The sequence below is a fragment of the Ceratotherium simum genome, chromosome 8, assembly GCF_057802395.1.
Source record: "Ceratotherium simum simum isolate JZ-2026a chromosome 8, ASM5780239v1, whole genome shotgun sequence".
Taxonomy (NCBI): domain Eukaryota; kingdom Metazoa; phylum Chordata; class Mammalia; order Perissodactyla; family Rhinocerotidae; genus Ceratotherium; species Ceratotherium simum.
Window position 1 is genome coordinate 43794654 of NC_141907.1, and position 17863 is coordinate 43812516.

The 17863-nt window shown below is 37.9% G+C and overlaps 1 protein-coding gene across 1 annotated transcript; it reads left to right on the forward strand.

Moving 5' to 3' along the window:
- The first annotated feature begins 2272 nt into the window (after window positions 1-2272).
- EXOC1L (exocyst complex component 1 like) lies at window positions 2273-17764 on the forward strand. The gene is made up of 3 exons (XM_004419076.3): window positions 2273-2393; window positions 11671-11801; window positions 17498-17764. The coding sequence occupies exons 1-3, from the start codon at window positions 2273-2275 to the stop codon at window positions 17762-17764; spliced, it is 519 nt and encodes a 172-aa protein (XP_004419133.1).
- Window positions 17765-17863: the final 99 nt, after the last annotated feature.

The window sequence follows — 17863 nt, forward strand, 5'->3', positions numbered from 1 at the left end:
TGCTCTGATTGTCATAGTGGTTTTTTTTTCTCCATGTGAAAACTAAAAAGTCCAGGAAATAATTTTTCACATGTAAAAGCTGGAAATAGTTTCTTCTCTGACAACCTACCTCCTGTGATGTGAGCCCATTTACTCATTCTCTAGGGGGAAGCAGGAAGTACTTGTGTCATAGTGACCCCACCTTTTACCTTTCACATCCAATTAGGTACCACAGCTTATTGATTTTACTATCCAAACACATCTTATTTCATCCCCTCTCCTCTATTTCCATATCCAAAAGCATAGTCCTAGTTCTCTGGTCCTCTTACCCAAATTATTTTAATAGACTCCTGGAATCACACAAGAATAGCAGAATATTAAAGTAGGAAAAGACACTGAAGATCATTCTTCAAATAAGGAAACTGAGGCTTAGAGAGGCAAATGTCTCACCCAGGACCCCACAATTCAGCCTAGCCATTTATTTTTCTGTAGAGCAGCCATGGAAGACACTATGGTTGCCTGCTTACAGTCCTTCCCACCCCCTTCTTCCTTGTTAGAAAATCCCCTTCCCATGATAGGAACCAAAAATGACAAACACTTGCTTTCCTAGGGATGGCCGAGTGACACAGTTATGGCCACCGAGATGTAAAGGGAAGTCTGGTGGCTGGTTTCTGGGAAAGAGTTTGCTTCCAACAAAAAGAGAACTCAAGAAGAGCCACCACCACCGCCCTCCTCTTTCTTTCTGTCTTTGGAACTGAACAACAGCAGCCTGAGGACAGAAAGCCAACATCTGAGGATGGAGGATCAGAAGAATGGAAAGCACTTGGGGCCCTCATCTGTAAGTCCCGAGCTAACTCTGGGACCACCTACTTGCAGACTCTTATAACAAGAGATTGATTAAAGTCTTTCCTACTTACAACTTTATGTCATGTATTCTGTTACTTGCTGAGTTTCCCCCGAATGGACCCTGCTTTATTTGTTTCTTTATTTTCCATCTACCCCACTAAGCTCCACAAGAGCAAGGAATTGGCTTATTTTTTCCATTTCCCATATTCCCAGTTCCTAGAATACAGTCTGGCACAGAGTCAGCCCTAGAAAAATATTTGTTGAATGAATGAATGCCCCCAAATTTTCATTGGATCTCTACTTTTACAAAATAAAGTCCAAAGAATTAATCTGGCATTCAAGGCCCTTCATGATCTGGCCCCAATCCATCTTTCCAGCTTTATCTTTTACCTTCACACACGCTACAACTTAGGAAAACTGGACTATTTCCTGTCCTCTGAAACGCTCTCTGCTTTACTGAGGCAAGGCTTCAGCTCACAATGTTCCTTCCGCAGTATATGCTCCTCCTCCTCCACCTCCATACTTTTCTCTCATTCTTCAAGCCCCAGATCTTCTCCCATAGCACTTGCTCTGATACTTTCCAGTATAAATATCTTTTCTATGTTCCCTTCTCTTTTGCGCTATTTATCACTTTTAAACATTTATGATAATTATTTGGTGTGCTCATCTCTCTTAGACTATAAGCTCCTTGAGGATAGGAAATTCACCTTCCCAAGAAACAAATATAATGCTCTGCCCCAGTAGGTACATAGTAAACTTTTCTTTGTGATGAAGAAATAAATAATACTAAAGTGAGCCCGTTTTAAAAATAATTTGGACCCAGGAATTGGTGCTGACTCTCATGGAAGCAAAGGTCTGAATGAATTGCAGGAGAGGAAAGAAAGGAGGGAAAGAGAAAACTTGTCGGAAGTGTCAGGAGCAAGCACTGATGCTTTTTCTCCTGCCGATGACAGCAAAGTTCTTAATGGAAGATGATCCCAATCAATAGAGCCAGACAGCTGATTTATATAATGGAATCAAGCCGAAGTAGTGGTCTTCCTCCGCAGAGCGATGTGAAAGGGGAAAAGGCTACCAGACTAGAATAACCAGGGGACTCCACAAGTCTATCTGCTGGTGTTCATAAATATGTTCCCCATCAACAAACCACAGGAGAGCTCCAGAGAGCAGCATACTTGAGCTTGGATGCTGAAGACTGGCTAGTGCTGCTGCTGTATTCTGGCTGTTGCTGCCGCTGCTGCCACTGGGTAGATACCGCAGTGAGGGGTCTGACCGCGCTGAGTGCACTCGGGTGCCTGGGTCTGCCTAGGATGAGAAGTTAAGAGAGTGAGGGCTGGGAGGAGGGCAGGACTCACCAAGCAGCTGCAAACCAGAACAAGAAATCTAGGGAGCACAAGGAGAGCAAGGGTGAGCTTGAACCCAGATATCAGGCCAAGTGGAACTGGAGGAAATGTCATCATTGGTAAAGGAGGACTTGGAGAAGAAACTGTTTAAGCCACTCTCACAGAATCTGTACGAGTTTATTGAAATAGAGTTCTCGGTCCAGGACAGGTATTACCTCTGTGTGTCAGGTAATCTGTTCTTTCTGTTATCATTTCAAAATGTAAATAACGCCGAGATGCTTGAGTGATAGAGGGACATTTTCTTGTATTTATTTTCCTATACAATAACAGCCCGTGTATCCTCCTGCAACAGAGCTTAACTATGCTAAGTTTAAGAATTTGGCTTCTACAGATTTTTTTTTTAAGTGCTAAAATGGAGGACAGAAAAAAATATTGTCTAAGAATATTTCGGTTAATTGTTCAGAAGTGAAACTGGGTACGTACTTTTCCTGGTTTGATTATTTTGTCTCCAATCTTTTATTTAATTCACTTGCATGGCATGCGATTTTATTGTGTAAAAGCTCATTTTAAAAAATTCAACAGAGAGCTCTCTGTATATTTTTAAATACATTGGAGAATTGAGTTATACGGCTCTATTTCCAGCCAGTCTCCCTTTTCACGCTAGGAAACAAAAAAGACCTTAGATTTTCTTCCCAGGGCTTATTTAGACTTCCTGGTAGTTTATTTTGAAAAGAGAAATGATCTTTTAAAAATTCTCTTATAGGAAGTATGTTCACAGAAACAAAACTTTAATGGCAAAAATTAGTTCATGAAGATGGAACTTTAAGGATAAGGGGATGCTCTTTAAACTATTGAACTAAAATAAAGATTTTCTGTCATGTTTTTAAAATTCACGAAAATTGTCTAAAGGTATGAATAGGCTTTTGCATCAGTTATGATTTGCCTAACTTGTAGTTTTTGTGCTGAATTTAGACAGAAATGCTTGTGCCATTATTGAATTTAATATACAGCATTCCCTTTTCCCAATCTATGCCTGCTAATACGTAGGAGGAAAGAGCTTAGAAACTCTAAATATTCATTGTGGACTTTCCTTTTAAGGCACACACCTCAGCATTTTCAAAAAACAACTTGTAATTCCCTTCCTGATAATTGGCTTAGAAAGACTTTCTAAAGTTGTCAAGAGGGAGTTCTATAAGGAAAGTAGAACATCTTTAAAGAAAGTGCTAAGAAATCTTTAAACTTCTATAATTCCTAAGTATAGGAATATCTACTTAATAATAAGAATACTAATATTTAATACTTTACCTAGCATATTTTGCTATGTAAATACAAAATGTGGGGACTTGGCATATCAGCAAGGTAAGAAACTTAATTGGCCTAGGAAAAAAAAAGAAATCAAATTATGGAAAACGGTTAAATGAAATAATTTTAGAAACTGTATTATATTCTAACCATCAAATCACTATATCTTAAAGTATTTTGACAATATATTAGAAAAAATGCTTATTTCAACATTAACATTTAATAATTTTCTACCTATTGTGAGGGCCGGCCCCATGGTGTAGCAGTTAAGTGCACGTACTCCACTGCTGGCAGCCGGGGTTTGGATCCTGGGCGTACACCAATGCACCGCTTGTTAAGCCATGCTGTGGCGGCGTCCCATATAAAGTACAGGAAGATGGGCATGGATGTTAGCCCAGGGCCAATCTTTCTCAAGCAAAAAAAAAAAGCGGAGGGTTGGCATCGGATGTTAGCTCAGGGCTAGTCCTCCTCACAAAAAAAAAATAATAATAATTTTATACCTATTGTGATCCTACTCTATAAAGCTAATTACTCATCATGTAACATGAGTATTCAAGTAATTTTAAAGAAAAACTTATCAACAACAAAATAATCACAGTAATGTATATACCTAATTTACCAAATACATCTTAATACCTCCCTCCCACTATATAATTAACTAAACTTGTTCTATCTGGCATGAAAAAAAAAGTCTCGTAGAACTAAATTTTTGGAAATGGATATGATTTTTTTTTTCTGGTATCCTCAAATACCGAGAAAAACACTGCAGGCTGGGGTCACCTGTTGTCTTTTTTCATAAATGACATGAACCCTTTTAACTAGAATTCATTGTTAACACGTGCAAAGTCAATTTCTTTAAGGTTCCATTTTCTTATCTGAAAAATGACCAAGTAAAGTAGGTGATCATTTTCAACAGTAAAATTCAATGATTCTATCACGTAAGAAGCAAGGAAAAAATAAGTTTCTCTCCGAGATAAGGAAGAGAAGGTAATATTGTGATATTCCAGATAAAAGTTAACATTATAAGTCATATTAGTTCACTAATTTTTCACAACTCTCCTCTATATCACATCCATCGATTTGAGAGCACTTTCCCCAAAGGTAACACTTCTTTATGACCATTTCAAATACATGTAGACAGAACAGTAATTTAAAATAAAGTCAATGTGAGGCTTGATGGTCCTAAATCTTTGACCATGTTTTACTCAGAAAATTTCCATTGATATGAATCAAACAGGTCATATCACAGTTGTGGAGGCAGGTAACTCCAGATTTTGCATGCTGGCCACCTTCAACTAGTAGAGAGACACATAGTTATGATTTCCTCTTTATATCCTACAATCTTTATATCCTACAGTAGTTCTAAATTTGTGAGAATCTCAGGTCTAGAATAATCAAATTCCATCATGCATTTTTCACATTAAAGAAGATATGTTTAAATAAGTTAAACTTTCTATTTATCTGATCAGAGTCTCTTTTGCAGGAGTCTCACAATCAGATGGTTGTGGTTTACTGTTATCTTGATGATTTACCTGGTTGATGTCAAAAATCAGATGTCACAAACACAATCTCCCTCTCTGTAGTTTGCTAGCATTTACACTGGGGATTTCCTGGCACCTCAGTCTCCTCCCACCCCAGAGTTTGCATGGTCATTTCTCCTAGGAATTAGCCTCCCCAGTCTAGAACATCATTATCAGTGGCAGTTAAAAGCAGCCTCTTCTTCTGAAGGAGGGAAGAGCTCGATTATGTACAGGCACTAAAAAGGGATAAGTCACTTGTGCAATGATGAGAGTGCAAATGAATTAAAGAAATTCTGAAGGACTTGAAATAACATGTGAAGCATTAGCCAAAATTGAATGGGAAGTAGCAGGGCATGGTGGAATGGACTTTTGGAATGCTTGGAATCAGACAGACGGGTATGAAACCTGGCTCTGCTCTGCCTACCTGCCAGCTGTGAAATTTGGGGCAAGACAATTAACCTCTCTGGCCTCAGTACTGACACCTCTGAAATGGAAATAATAACACCTACATCTGCACATAGTGCTGTCCTGTTAAATCCTAACAAGGAAAAAACCAAACAGGATAAATTATATTCCAAATAAATAAAATAAAAGGTAGGGTTATATTTTTAAAATATATTTACTGTGAAAACATGCCAAAATATATATGTATAAATAGTAAATATTGTAAATAAATATTTGTAATAAAAATAAAATATACAGTAAACATATATAAGTATGTATAATATATATATATTTTGTGTGTGTGTGTGTGTGAGGAAGATCAGCCCTGAGCTAACATCCATGCTAATCCTCCTCTTTTTGCTGAGGAAGACCGGCCCTGAGCTAACATCTATTGCCAATCCTCCTCCTTTTTTTTCCCCAAAGCCCCAGTAGATAGTTGTATGTCATAGTTGCACATCCTTCTAGTTGCTGTATGTGGGACGCGGCCTCAGCATGGCCGGACAAGCAGTGCGTCGGTGCGCACCCGGGATCCGAACCCGGGCCGCCAGTAGTGGAGCGCGCGCACTTAACCACTAAGCCACTGGCCGGCCCCAGTATGTATAACGTATAATGAAGAATTTATACATTATATATTTTATCAATAAAAATTGTATACATTTTCAGATACAGATTATTTTTAAATATTCTCAGATATTTAGAAAAACATTTTCCATTTGTAGATATTAATTTGAAAATAAACGGCATTTGCTAGAATTACAAAAATAATATACATAAATTCTCCATGCATGTTACACTTTGATGCTGGAATGGAACTTATTCTCTGTGAACCAGAGAATCGAAGTTTGTCAGATCATTTACAATAAGAATGTGAACAATGAGAGTGTTAAATAAGAGTAGGTTAACAAGAAAAAGAAACTAAATACCAGTGACTGGATGGCCTTTTAAACAACAAACATTTATTTCTCATAAGCAGTTCTGGAGGCTGGGAAGTCCAAGATCATAGCGTGGCAGATTGGTGTCTGGTGAGGACCTACTTCCTCATAGACAGCCGTCTTCTCCCTGTAACCTGGCGTGGCAGGAGGGGCAAGGGATCTCTCTGCGGTCTTTTCTTTTCTTTTTTTTTTCTGGGGTCTTTTCGTGAGAGCACTAATCCCATTCACGAAGACTCTGCCCTCATGACATAATCGCCTCCCAAAGGCCCCTCCTCCTAATACCATCATCTTGGGGGTTAGGATTTCAGCATATGAATTTTTGGGGGACACAAGCATTCAATCTGTAGTACCCAGTATAGGGTACCCAAAATTTGACTTTATAAAAATATTTCTAGAAAAGTATTATTTGAAAATTACTTTTTTGATGAATCAATAATAGTCTTAACAACTCCAAGACATCGATACACTGTAACATTTTCGCTGCGGCTTCTTATCTTTGCTATCTCACGGTAATTTTTTCCTATCATTTAATCTCAATGACGAAAACAATTGTATAACACTAGGATCGTAAAGTAACAGTCGTTTATTTATTTAAAGCATTTCTGTGCAGCTTACTGGTGAGTTACTGTTTTTCCTATATTCTGCCAAATTGTATTGGTTCAATTGGCCAATCTTCTTTCCATTTAGCCTCATGAATAATAGTGACTGTTTTACCATGGTAATAGAGGCCGTTCTTAATGACAATGTTTATTTTGAAATTAAAAATGAAAATAAATAGTTGGCATGAAGTTAAGATTGTAATTCTGAAAATGCTAACTAAAATATTAAAACTGGAGCAGGTTCATTCTGAAATTCCCTGGGTCTATAGATATTACTAAATAAAAATTACATAATGGAACCTCTGATGTTACTGAAACCAACTCTCTAACATTTTGACTCTATAAACACATTTCTGTTTTAAGACAATGTGATAAGTTTCCACTTTCACTGCATTAATGTGGATGTGGCCATTTAATTTTAGCTGGCAGCAGAGCTCAAGCATGGAAATCAGGGATTGGGCCCACTCCAGCCTGAGTAGACTTCTTTGGCTCTTGGCTAAAGACAGTTCTTGGAGCCTCCTTGGCTCCAGAGGAGGCTATTTCACCAAATTAAGGAGGCTGTACTGTCTCTGTGCTACATCATTGTATCAAAAAGTTAACTTTTAAAGCATGCTTTTTAATTTTCTTAGTTTGGTGTTAGTGGGACAGTGACCATTAATACAAGAAAACTTGATAACTGGTAGATCCTACCTTCTAACCATCTCTTTCTCCATCCACCCCCAGCCCCCTAACCCCAACCAATCATTTATGGAACTGCTCAAGCAAACTTTCTAAAAATTAAAGCTCAACCTGTCTATTCACTTAAAATCCATCAGTGACAACTCTCCCTCCCAACCCCCTTCCTCCACATAGCTTTCAGGATAACATCTGAACTCCTTAGCCTAGCATTCTAGACTTTTTTTAGCTCCTGCCCAACCTGCTTCCTATCTCACACTTCATTTCAACAGTTCCAGATACTTGTAATGACTCAGAAGTGTCAAGTATTTCATGGTTTTGTACACATGCTGTTCCAGAACTCCCTTTACTACCTTCTTCATTCTGCTAACTACCACTGCCCTGTACAACTCCTTCAGGAAGCTCTTTCCGACGCCTGGTCAGATGAAGCTGTTCCCCAGTCCATGTTCCTGTTTACCCTGTCCTGCCTCATTCACTGGTCTGTGATCATAAGTTTTCTTTCTGAAGCCCCCTCTACCTGTAATCTCAGTGAGAGAAGGAATGGTGTCTTATGGGAATTCATTTTTTCAATGGCTAGCACAGGGCTTTATGCAAAAGGGGCACTCAAATATTTATCAAATTAATGAAATGAACCAGTGGGCCTACAGTGAATTAGCTGGTTATCATAACATGTAAATGAGGCAGTGGACTTTGGTTCAAATTACATCTTCCTACAGTACCCAGTTATTTCCATATCTCTCCATCCCCATTCTCTCCCACCCCCTAAGTAGCTAGTGAGACAGCTAACCAGAAGAACATTGTCCTCTAAGGTACAGTCTTTGTCTGGACCAACACGACTGATTCCTAGTGGAAAGAACTGCCTCCAAGATCTTGTCCTTAGTAAGTATGACAGAATCAACTATGCCTCCACTTCAGCACACCAGCCTAATGGCTTCTCATCTAATCCCTTCCTCTTCCCAAAGCTAACATCTAGACTGGCGGAGACGGACTTTTTTAGGGCTGTGTACATGGTCAGAAAGCTACCAACTTTTGCACACAATTTCAGGAGGCTCATAGACTCTGAGCCAGTTTATTGACCCCAGGTTAAGATCTTCTGCTCTAGTTCCTCCCCAGAACACACCCCTCAATCACTCCCTCTGTCCCCAAAATATGCAGTCTCTCCTCTTCCAAACTCTTGGAATATGTGGTCTAAATCACAGCCTTTAGTCTCTCTTGCTATTTCTTTTTTTAATCCTACCTGACCCAGGAACTGGCAGAGTATGCACTCAGTATTAGTTAGTGCATGAAGGAGTCCTCTACAAGCTATCTTCTGCCCTCATCATTCTAGAGAAACTGCCCTCAGGAAAGAAATCAATGATCTTCCCCAAGTCAGATTCAGTGCCAGGACTGAACTCTGCTTTACCCAACAAAATGACTTCATGGGATTGTCTCCAAATCTTTGAAATTGTCTGTCTTCTTGATTTCTATAGCATTGCACTGTTGAACTTGTCTCTTTTCTGATGGCCCCTTCTCCGACCTCTCTGCTGGCACCTCTTTCTTCTCCATTCTGTCTCATCTCACACCTCTTCTCTTTTCCCTATAAACCTAATCTTATAACTGTATCCACACAGAAAAATCCCAAGTCCATATCTCCATTCCTAAACTATAACAGGCCATCTCCTTCTCTTCTGAGACAGCTTGTGGACACCTCATCTGTTGCCAAAAACTAAACTCATTATTCCACCCACCCAGCTCACCCCCCATACTTTCCTATTTTGGTTTCTATCCAGTGTTATTTCCATCCAGTGTTGTCAATGCCGCATTTGAAATCTTACTTAGATTTTCCACTTCTATTTCCATTGCCCACATCCTATGCCTAGGTTACAGCAGCCTCTTAAACAAAATGAAGTACTTTAACAATTACTATAAACCAGGCACTATCTAAGTCATTTATATAGTTTATCTACTTTAATCTTTACACCCTATGATTTTGTTTCACTCTGATGTCCACTTTACAACATGAGAAAACTGAGGTTTAATCTCTCTAGATATTACATAATTTACTCAGACCACACTGTAAGAGGTAGTCATGATTTGAATCCAGACTGTCTAATACCAGAGCCCACTAAGCTGCACTGCCTCTTCCAGGGTCCTCCAGTTCCTCTTTCTTTTCTTCTTCAATGTATCCTGTGCATCACTGCTTCCAGAAAAATACTTCTTTAATAGGGTGCCATTTTATCAGACTCCTGTCCAAGGAGGGAGGAGACTTAATGAATATATATTTCTATATGAGCTTTCACTGAACACCTGACACAGTGCCCTGTTCTTAGATTTGTCAACCTGCTCAGACTCCCTTCTCTAGGGGACTGAACTCAGCTCCATCATCAACGTTTAAGCTTAACTGGTCGCCTTAATTTTGGCATCACCTGCACCTTCAGAGGATAATTACTCCCTTCACCAGCTCCAATTCTGTAGCCTTCACTGTCCGGGCCAGCCTCCCATCCCTCCCACCAGGAGGGGGATCCAAACATCACAAGTCCACAGCGGTGTCTGTCACTGAAAACATTTCACCACCTTCTCAAACTAGTTAATCCTATTGCCCACCATATCCTAACACCAACGAATCCATACAGTGTACTTTCTTTCATTCTCCCTGGTGCCGTTCAGCTTCTATTGTCCATTCATTTCCTCATGCTGTCCTGCATCTAGAAATGCCTTCAGTATCATACTTGCCTTTCCAAACTGGACTAATTTCAAAGCCCCATCTCAAATTCTATTTCTTCATAATTCCTTTCTTAACTTCCAATCCTCTCCCTTCTCAGAACTCCTGTTGAACCTACAGTCTGCTCCACATTGCTTATTATTCAGTATGATTATATTGTAATATATTGCTTATATCTTCTGGACTAGGAGGGCATGCCAAAGTGGTACTTTCCAGAACCAAAAGAGAGTCTTCCCCAAAGACAAATTCCAGTCTCACTCTTAGAAATCAGAACTAGCTTACAACTCTCTAAGTGACATCACCCATCTTGAAGAAAGTTTAAGACATTCACTTGCCACCTGCCACCTCTTTATAATATACGTATATTCCTTTATAATACATATTTTATGTGACTCGTGTGTTAGCCTATTTCCTCAACAAAACCATAAGTTTCTAGAGGGCAGGGACCATGTCTCATATTTGTACCCTGTGGCATCTATAATAGTTCTATCAGGCAAATAGTGAATATTCAGTAAATATTTCCTTATTAATTCATTGAAAATTTTCAATCCAGGAGCTCTAACATCAAATGTTGATTCTTTGGATGTGTTCATATGAGACCAAAGACAATGATTTTAAGGCCAGGAAATTGTTTCCCTCATTTTGTTCACATAAAATAAGCAATGATTTTCCCACATCATTCAAAATATAGCACTAAAACTTTTTGTCTCAGAGGCACATTTTGAATACTAGAATTTTGCAGACACACTAGAAAGGATTAAAAATCTCAAACAATACCAAAAAGGTCAACAGTAGCTGTGATGAAAGCCCTTCTATGTCACACATCCCACAGCAACTTTAAAAGAAAGCGTACACAGTAGTATTTGCATGGTCACTCTTCAACACCGTGTTGCTGTGTGAGCAGAACTGTTTACTTTCCTGACCTCACTTTCTTATATTGTCATAAATTAAAATTCCAACTTGTTCTGGTAAACACTTTGGCACTGACTGCATGCTAACGCTAAGCCTCTTATTTCCTGCCCCAAGTTGAACCCCATTCTCCACCACAAAGCTCGTAGCTGAAAGCACATAGCTAGATGTTCTATCTGACAGACATTACTGTAGCAATATGTAACCACAACTGTAGCAAAAATAAAGTTAACACATTGAGTAAATTTGGAGGCATCCTCATGAAGATTCAGATAGATCATGGCTCATAATTGGGGTGCACATATAATGTAGGTTCAAGCTCATTATATGAAAAGGAGATACATAAATACTGAAAAGTATAACAATGAATAATTTATCATCTTCTAAGAGTTTATGTAAACTAAGTGTTTTTCTGTCTTACAGTGACCAAAAATGAAGAAGTAAAAATAATTATGGTGAAACACTACAGAATAGGTTTAGAGGAAAAATATGAAGTAACAAAAAAGTGGTCTTTGAACGATCTGCAGATGATTGATGGAAAAGAAGCAGATACCGTAAGTGTTATGTTTTGTAAGGGAGATGTGGGATCAATATGCTGGAGATCTTTATGTTCAATATCCTACTTTGTATATTCTTGGCATGAACTGTGTTAAGATGATATATTGTTCTTAAGTGGTACGGTTTAATCTATCAGGATGATCTACCGGTTTCTTTGTTCTGTTTTTATGAGTTTAGATTTGAATTTTGTCTATTAAATTTAAAAGCATCTTTCCCAAGGCTTCTTAACAGGTTAAACACAATCTCCCAGTCAATCCTGAAACTTTAAATAGATGATGCTTCCGCCACCATTCTCTCCCCACCCCAATTTCTTCTGTAAGTTTTGGGGATTCCTTCTCTTATCATCTTCAAATGTTACTCTCAGTTAGCCACCTGATCCTCCAGAAGGATCGATAATTCTTGGAAATCCTACAACCTTGGAGTTGAAAGGGGGGAAAGTGTGTATACTCCAATCTCTCCACTTGACCACTTGACAAGTGGTTTTCCCGGTCTCTCCTTGAATTCTTCTACTGATGGAGAACTCATTACTGCATGAGGAAGTTCATTCCATTTCTGTATTGCCATACTTTATTTTTAAATTTCCTGCTTATGTTTAACCAAAATCTGCTTCACTATAACATCCACCCATCAGTCCTGGTTTTGCCATTTGGAGCAACCCAGAACAAATTCAATCCCCCTTTTACATAGCAGCCTTTCCAATATTTGAAGACGATTATAATATTCCTTCAAGTTTTCTCTCTTCTGGGTTAAATACAGTACTTTAGAATTAGTGTGACTAGTTGGTATTTCCTTTGATATGGATTCCTTCTTTCTATTAAACACTTAACTGAAACCTCAGCTCTTTTGTGCATGAATTGCCATTGAACATGATCTGCCATACCCTCCACTTACACAGAATAAAATCTAAATAAAGGCCCTTGGTGATCTGGCTCCTTTATCTCTGGTCATTCTCCCTTAAATTTTATACATCCACAGTGCTTAACTACTGACTCTTTAGGCTTAGAATGCCCAACCACCTTCATCTCTCACCCCATTCCCAGATTCCCCATGGGGTAAAGTCCTACTCATGTCTTCTTACCCCCAAACCCCACATTGCATTGTGGATGTAAATGTGTTGTAGCCATAATCCTAAAAACTGCCACTATTGGCTTACTCTGTCTCCCCTCTGGATGGAAAGTTCCTAAAAAACCAGGGCTCTGACTTTTCATCTTTTATCATAGCCTTCTGCCCGACAGATACTAGGCCCTTGGTAAATATTTGTGTTATTGTTGGATGAATTAGATTTTAAGCTCATTTATTCTTAATCCTACTAAATGCCATAGTCGGAGTTTGGCCTATTGTTTCCATCTACCAAATCTTCTAATATTTTGATTTTTTAATATTCACTGTAGTATGATGCAGATTTAATGAGCACAACATTTAGAACTTCATTCAAGTCAATAATAAACATGATGAAATAGGAAGGGCTAAGTTCATACCTCTAGGTAATTGATAGGTTATCATTACTACGTCCAGTATTACTGCCACCTGCTACTATCTCACACGTGGTAAACTTACCAGGTAGCAGGAACCACGCAAAGTTCTTTCTATATATATAATTTCACACAATCATCACAAAACCCCATAAATTAAATTCTATTATTACTCTTGATTTATAGATGAAGAAAATGAGACTTAAAGAGATCAATTGGCTTGCCCAAGGTCACATAGCTATTTTGTGGTTGAGCTAGACTTTACCCAGAAATCTATTAATTTACCTTCTTTGGACTGGTTGTTTAACATTTATACAAATTCATATATTCATTCATTTATTGGGAATTTATGGTATACCAGGCCCTGCTAGGCTCTGAGGATACAGTGGAGAATTAAATAGACATAAGCACTTAATTCTGCCTTAATTAATTATCTAGTGTTAATACCTAAATTTTGCCCTTAAGGTATTTACTAAAATTAACATATGCTATCTGCTATTATCTTGACTTATCATCTAGGAATCCTATTTTAAAAATCTGGGATGTCTGGCATGACTTCTTGGTGAAAGTGTTACTGCACAAAAATGGGGTTCTTCTGCCCGATGCACATAAAAAGCCAATTATTATGGCAATAGCTTTTGAGAAAATGGGGTTCTCCTGCCCAGTACACACAAAAAGCCAATTATTATGGCATCAGCTTTTAAGAAAAGAAAAGGCTTTATTGCGAGATTGATCTGCAAGGAGACAGGAGGCATAAGCTCTCAGATCTGTCTCCCCAATTCAGCATTTGGGGCAAAATTTAAGAGGTTAGGGAGGACGCGGAAACACTGGCAGGGAAGATTTTGATTTGGATTGGCTTTAAGCGTTTATGATAAGGTTTTAAACATTTATGGTAAGGTGTGGAAGGGGTTTTAATACCAGATTTTCCTAGACAACGGACCCCTTGCTTCTGATAAGAGTCCAACTTTCAAGTTCTGGTCATGTCCCGGTCCTTTGGTTTCGTGCCGGGGAGAATCTTTCATTCCAGGGTCACTTCAGGTCAAGATTTTGTCCTCTGTGCATGCTCTGGCTATGTGACTTTGCAAATTTTATTGGCTTGTTGATAAGATGGAGTCAGTTTGAACTGGCCCTAGAGGGCCATGGTTACAGAAGCATGCTGGATTTCATTGCTTTCTTTCCTAAGTGCTCATATAGCATTTTTCTGAATACATTTTACCTGAATGTTCAACACTTAGGAAATAGTTAAATATATTATTGCATATCAATATGCTGGAATGTTACACAGCCATTAAAAAATCATGTTTCCAAAAGAATACCTCAGAACACAATTGTTTACCATTTAGTAAGTTTTTTAAATGTCAGCCAAATACAAAACCTTTCTATAATATTATCTCAAATTTGCATATTTGGTCTATTCTATTATTGAAATCTGAACCTTAAATTGTAATACAAAAAAATACATTTAGGTATATGTATGTGTGTATATATATATGAAACAAATCAGTACTTTAACAATAATTATCTCTGTGTGATAGGATTGCTAATTGTTTAATTATTATTTCCTTCTTTATACTTTTATATACTTAGTAAAATATCTATACTACATCGAATTTTATCAGAAATCAATATCAAGTTCACTAATCTGTAGTTTCATGAATTAATCATCCTCATCTCTTTTTCTTTTTGCCCACTTTTCTTATTTTTTTCTCAAGTTCTCAAATACTACTGATGTCGTAATTATTTTCTACAAGTTTGGTCAGTGCCTGGGGATGTATTCATCAAGGCTGTCAATTTAGATTCATTGGAAGCAGCTAGCTGTGCTCTATTTTCTCCTCACCTTTCTGGCCTTTAATTTCATTCCATCATTGACTCTTCCCTTTCCCATATGAAGATCATTATCTTTGATAGTGAACTAGATACAAAAGAGAAGTCAAGTATTTCTATTTTTCTCATCACTTTAAGACCTGAAATATTAAATGGCCAGAAGAAAAACTATAATATCCAAAGAGTAATTCTTTTAAAAATTCTTTTCTATGGTTGAAGTAAAAATATCCCAGTTGTTCTGGGAATTTCTACTTCTCTGTCTTGGAATTAATCCTCAGGAGTCAGCATTTATTATATTTTTCTCAATAGCAATGATACAGTTTTAAATAGAGCAATGTCGAGCCAGAAAGTTGTCAACTTTAAAATGGAATGGAATTGAAATTGAAGTCAATTTATAAAGTAAAAATCAAAATGACTGGGTATCTGGAGACTGACATGGTGCAACAGGAGAGAGGATGATGTAGCGAAAAATGGGGTTGGGCTGATGGAAATCTTGGTTCTTACTCTGGCTCTGCCAATACCTACCTGTGTGACCTGGGCTTCACCTCTCTGGAAAGTATTATCTCAGCTATAAACAAGAGATTGCTGAATGACCTGTGAGATCCCTTTTTAGTTCTAGGATTCTTTTGAAAGAAAGAAAGAGAGAACGAAGAGGAGAGGAAGGAAGGAAGAAAAGGAAGGAAGGACGAGAGGGAAGGAGGGAGGGAGGAACTTGTAGTCTATGTACATGCATGCTCAGGCTTCAATTATTAGGCTAAAGGAAAAAATTAATCCTCTCCAAGTATCTCAAAAGCATAGAGGATGTTTTCTACATGAGAAGGAGCAAATGTTTCAGTGAGGAAACTATATAAGGAGCATGATTAGTATCTGGTGATGGAATGGGTGTGATTTCCTTTTATTGAGATTCTCTGCAGAAGTGTCTTTCAAGCTGCAATTACAACAGGTAGGAAAAAATTTGCGAGGTGTCACTAGGGGAACACTGCACTTAAAATCTCATCACCCTTGTACATTCTTTTTCAAAAGCATTATTTTTTTTTTTTAATTTTAATGGTATAAAGCAAGGTGGTATTAACACCAGTACCACAATCCTTGGGGGCAGATTTGGGAAAGGGAATTATCATTTATTAAGCTCCATACTAGGCAATTTATGTAATTAATCTCATGTAAACTTCATAGCAACCCTATCTAAAATGAGGAGAAAAGTGAGGGTGAGATCAGATATGTATTTTGCCCATGGTTACATCGGGGGTTCAAAATAGTTGCCAATTTCAAAACTCACGTTCTTTTTCCTGCCTCTGCTAGAATTTTCCTAATTAAAAAAGAAATTGAATCAAGCCATGCTGTGGTGGCATCCCACATACAAAATAGAGGAAGATGGGCTCAGGGCCAATCTTCCTCACCAAAAAGAAAAAAGAGAAAAAAAAAGAAATTGCAAATACATAAGTTGTTTGTATATAATGTTTACATACTACATGATAATGAATTATTAATACTCTTGTTTGGTTGGTCTTGCTCTGCCTCCTTGTCATTTAGAGTGATGTTTACCTCCACTTCTCTTTTTATAGGACTACTTCAGCTAAGTTCCACACACATTTGTTAAGAACTTAGTAGTTGCTGTAGATAAGCACTAGGAACACAAAGAAAAATAATTCAAAACCTCTGCCCTCAAGGAGAGTTAGGAGTTAGGCAGAGAATGAATGTGAAAGCATTTTGTAAACTGAAAAGCACTTTATAAATGCAAGGCATTTTTGTTACTGCCATTAGTAAAAGTAGCAATTATTATTATTTTTACACGTAGGACCTAGATCAGGTTTGATGTCCACTTTTTCTTGAAACATCTCCACTAGGAGTATAGCAAGAGCCTAGAGCAATCCAAAAAGAGGCAGTCTTTAGTAACTTTCTGTTTCAGTCAAATGATTTAATGATCCTTGCTGTTAACTTTGAAGATCATTCCTTGCTATTAACTTCAAAGTCAGCAAGTATTTCCCCCTTCTACCGTTGGAATAGCACAAGGGACCAACCTTCTAGTAGAGAAAAGAAGAAAGCTTTTCTTCCCTCCAGAGGTCTGTAAGTGGGTTCATTCTCTTCTTCCATCCCTACCCATCCTCTCAAATTTGCTACCCTGGGAAGACTTGTTAACTGCACATTCTGAGACATGTTTTATTTGTATAATTGGAAAATCACAGATGCTTCAAAAATAATCTTTCTTGTTGTTCTTTTTAGAAGCAATATGTTTGGAGCAGGTAGCTTTGGAAAGCTCATTTGTAGATTTTAGAAATATATTTGAGACTGATACTTTATAATCAATAAGCATATGCAAGAGAATATGAGAGAATCCAGGAAATCTAGCTACTTTCCTGGCTACAAACAAAATCATGTCTCTCTTTCTCTTCTAGGACAATCCATTTTTTGATCTGCACTTCAAGAAAGTGTACAGTTTGGAAGCATATAGTTGTGCTTCTAAATATGCCTTTGCTCGAACTGTAAATAAGCTGAATCATGCATATCTTAAGAAGGACTTACAGATTGTGAATTTTGATTCTACTTACATTAATGATGATTCCATTTGGTCCTCCAACAACAAGGATTGCTTGGTTCTTATGAGAATATGCTTTTATGCTTTCAATCTAGTGTGCTTGTCCCTGTGTCCCCTGCCACTCTGAAGAGGTATAATGTGTTCCTTCATCAGTGTTCCATGAAAATGGTTCTCTAAGCAAATATTGATAGTCCTGACTTTGTTTTTTCCCTCCATCAGTGACTAT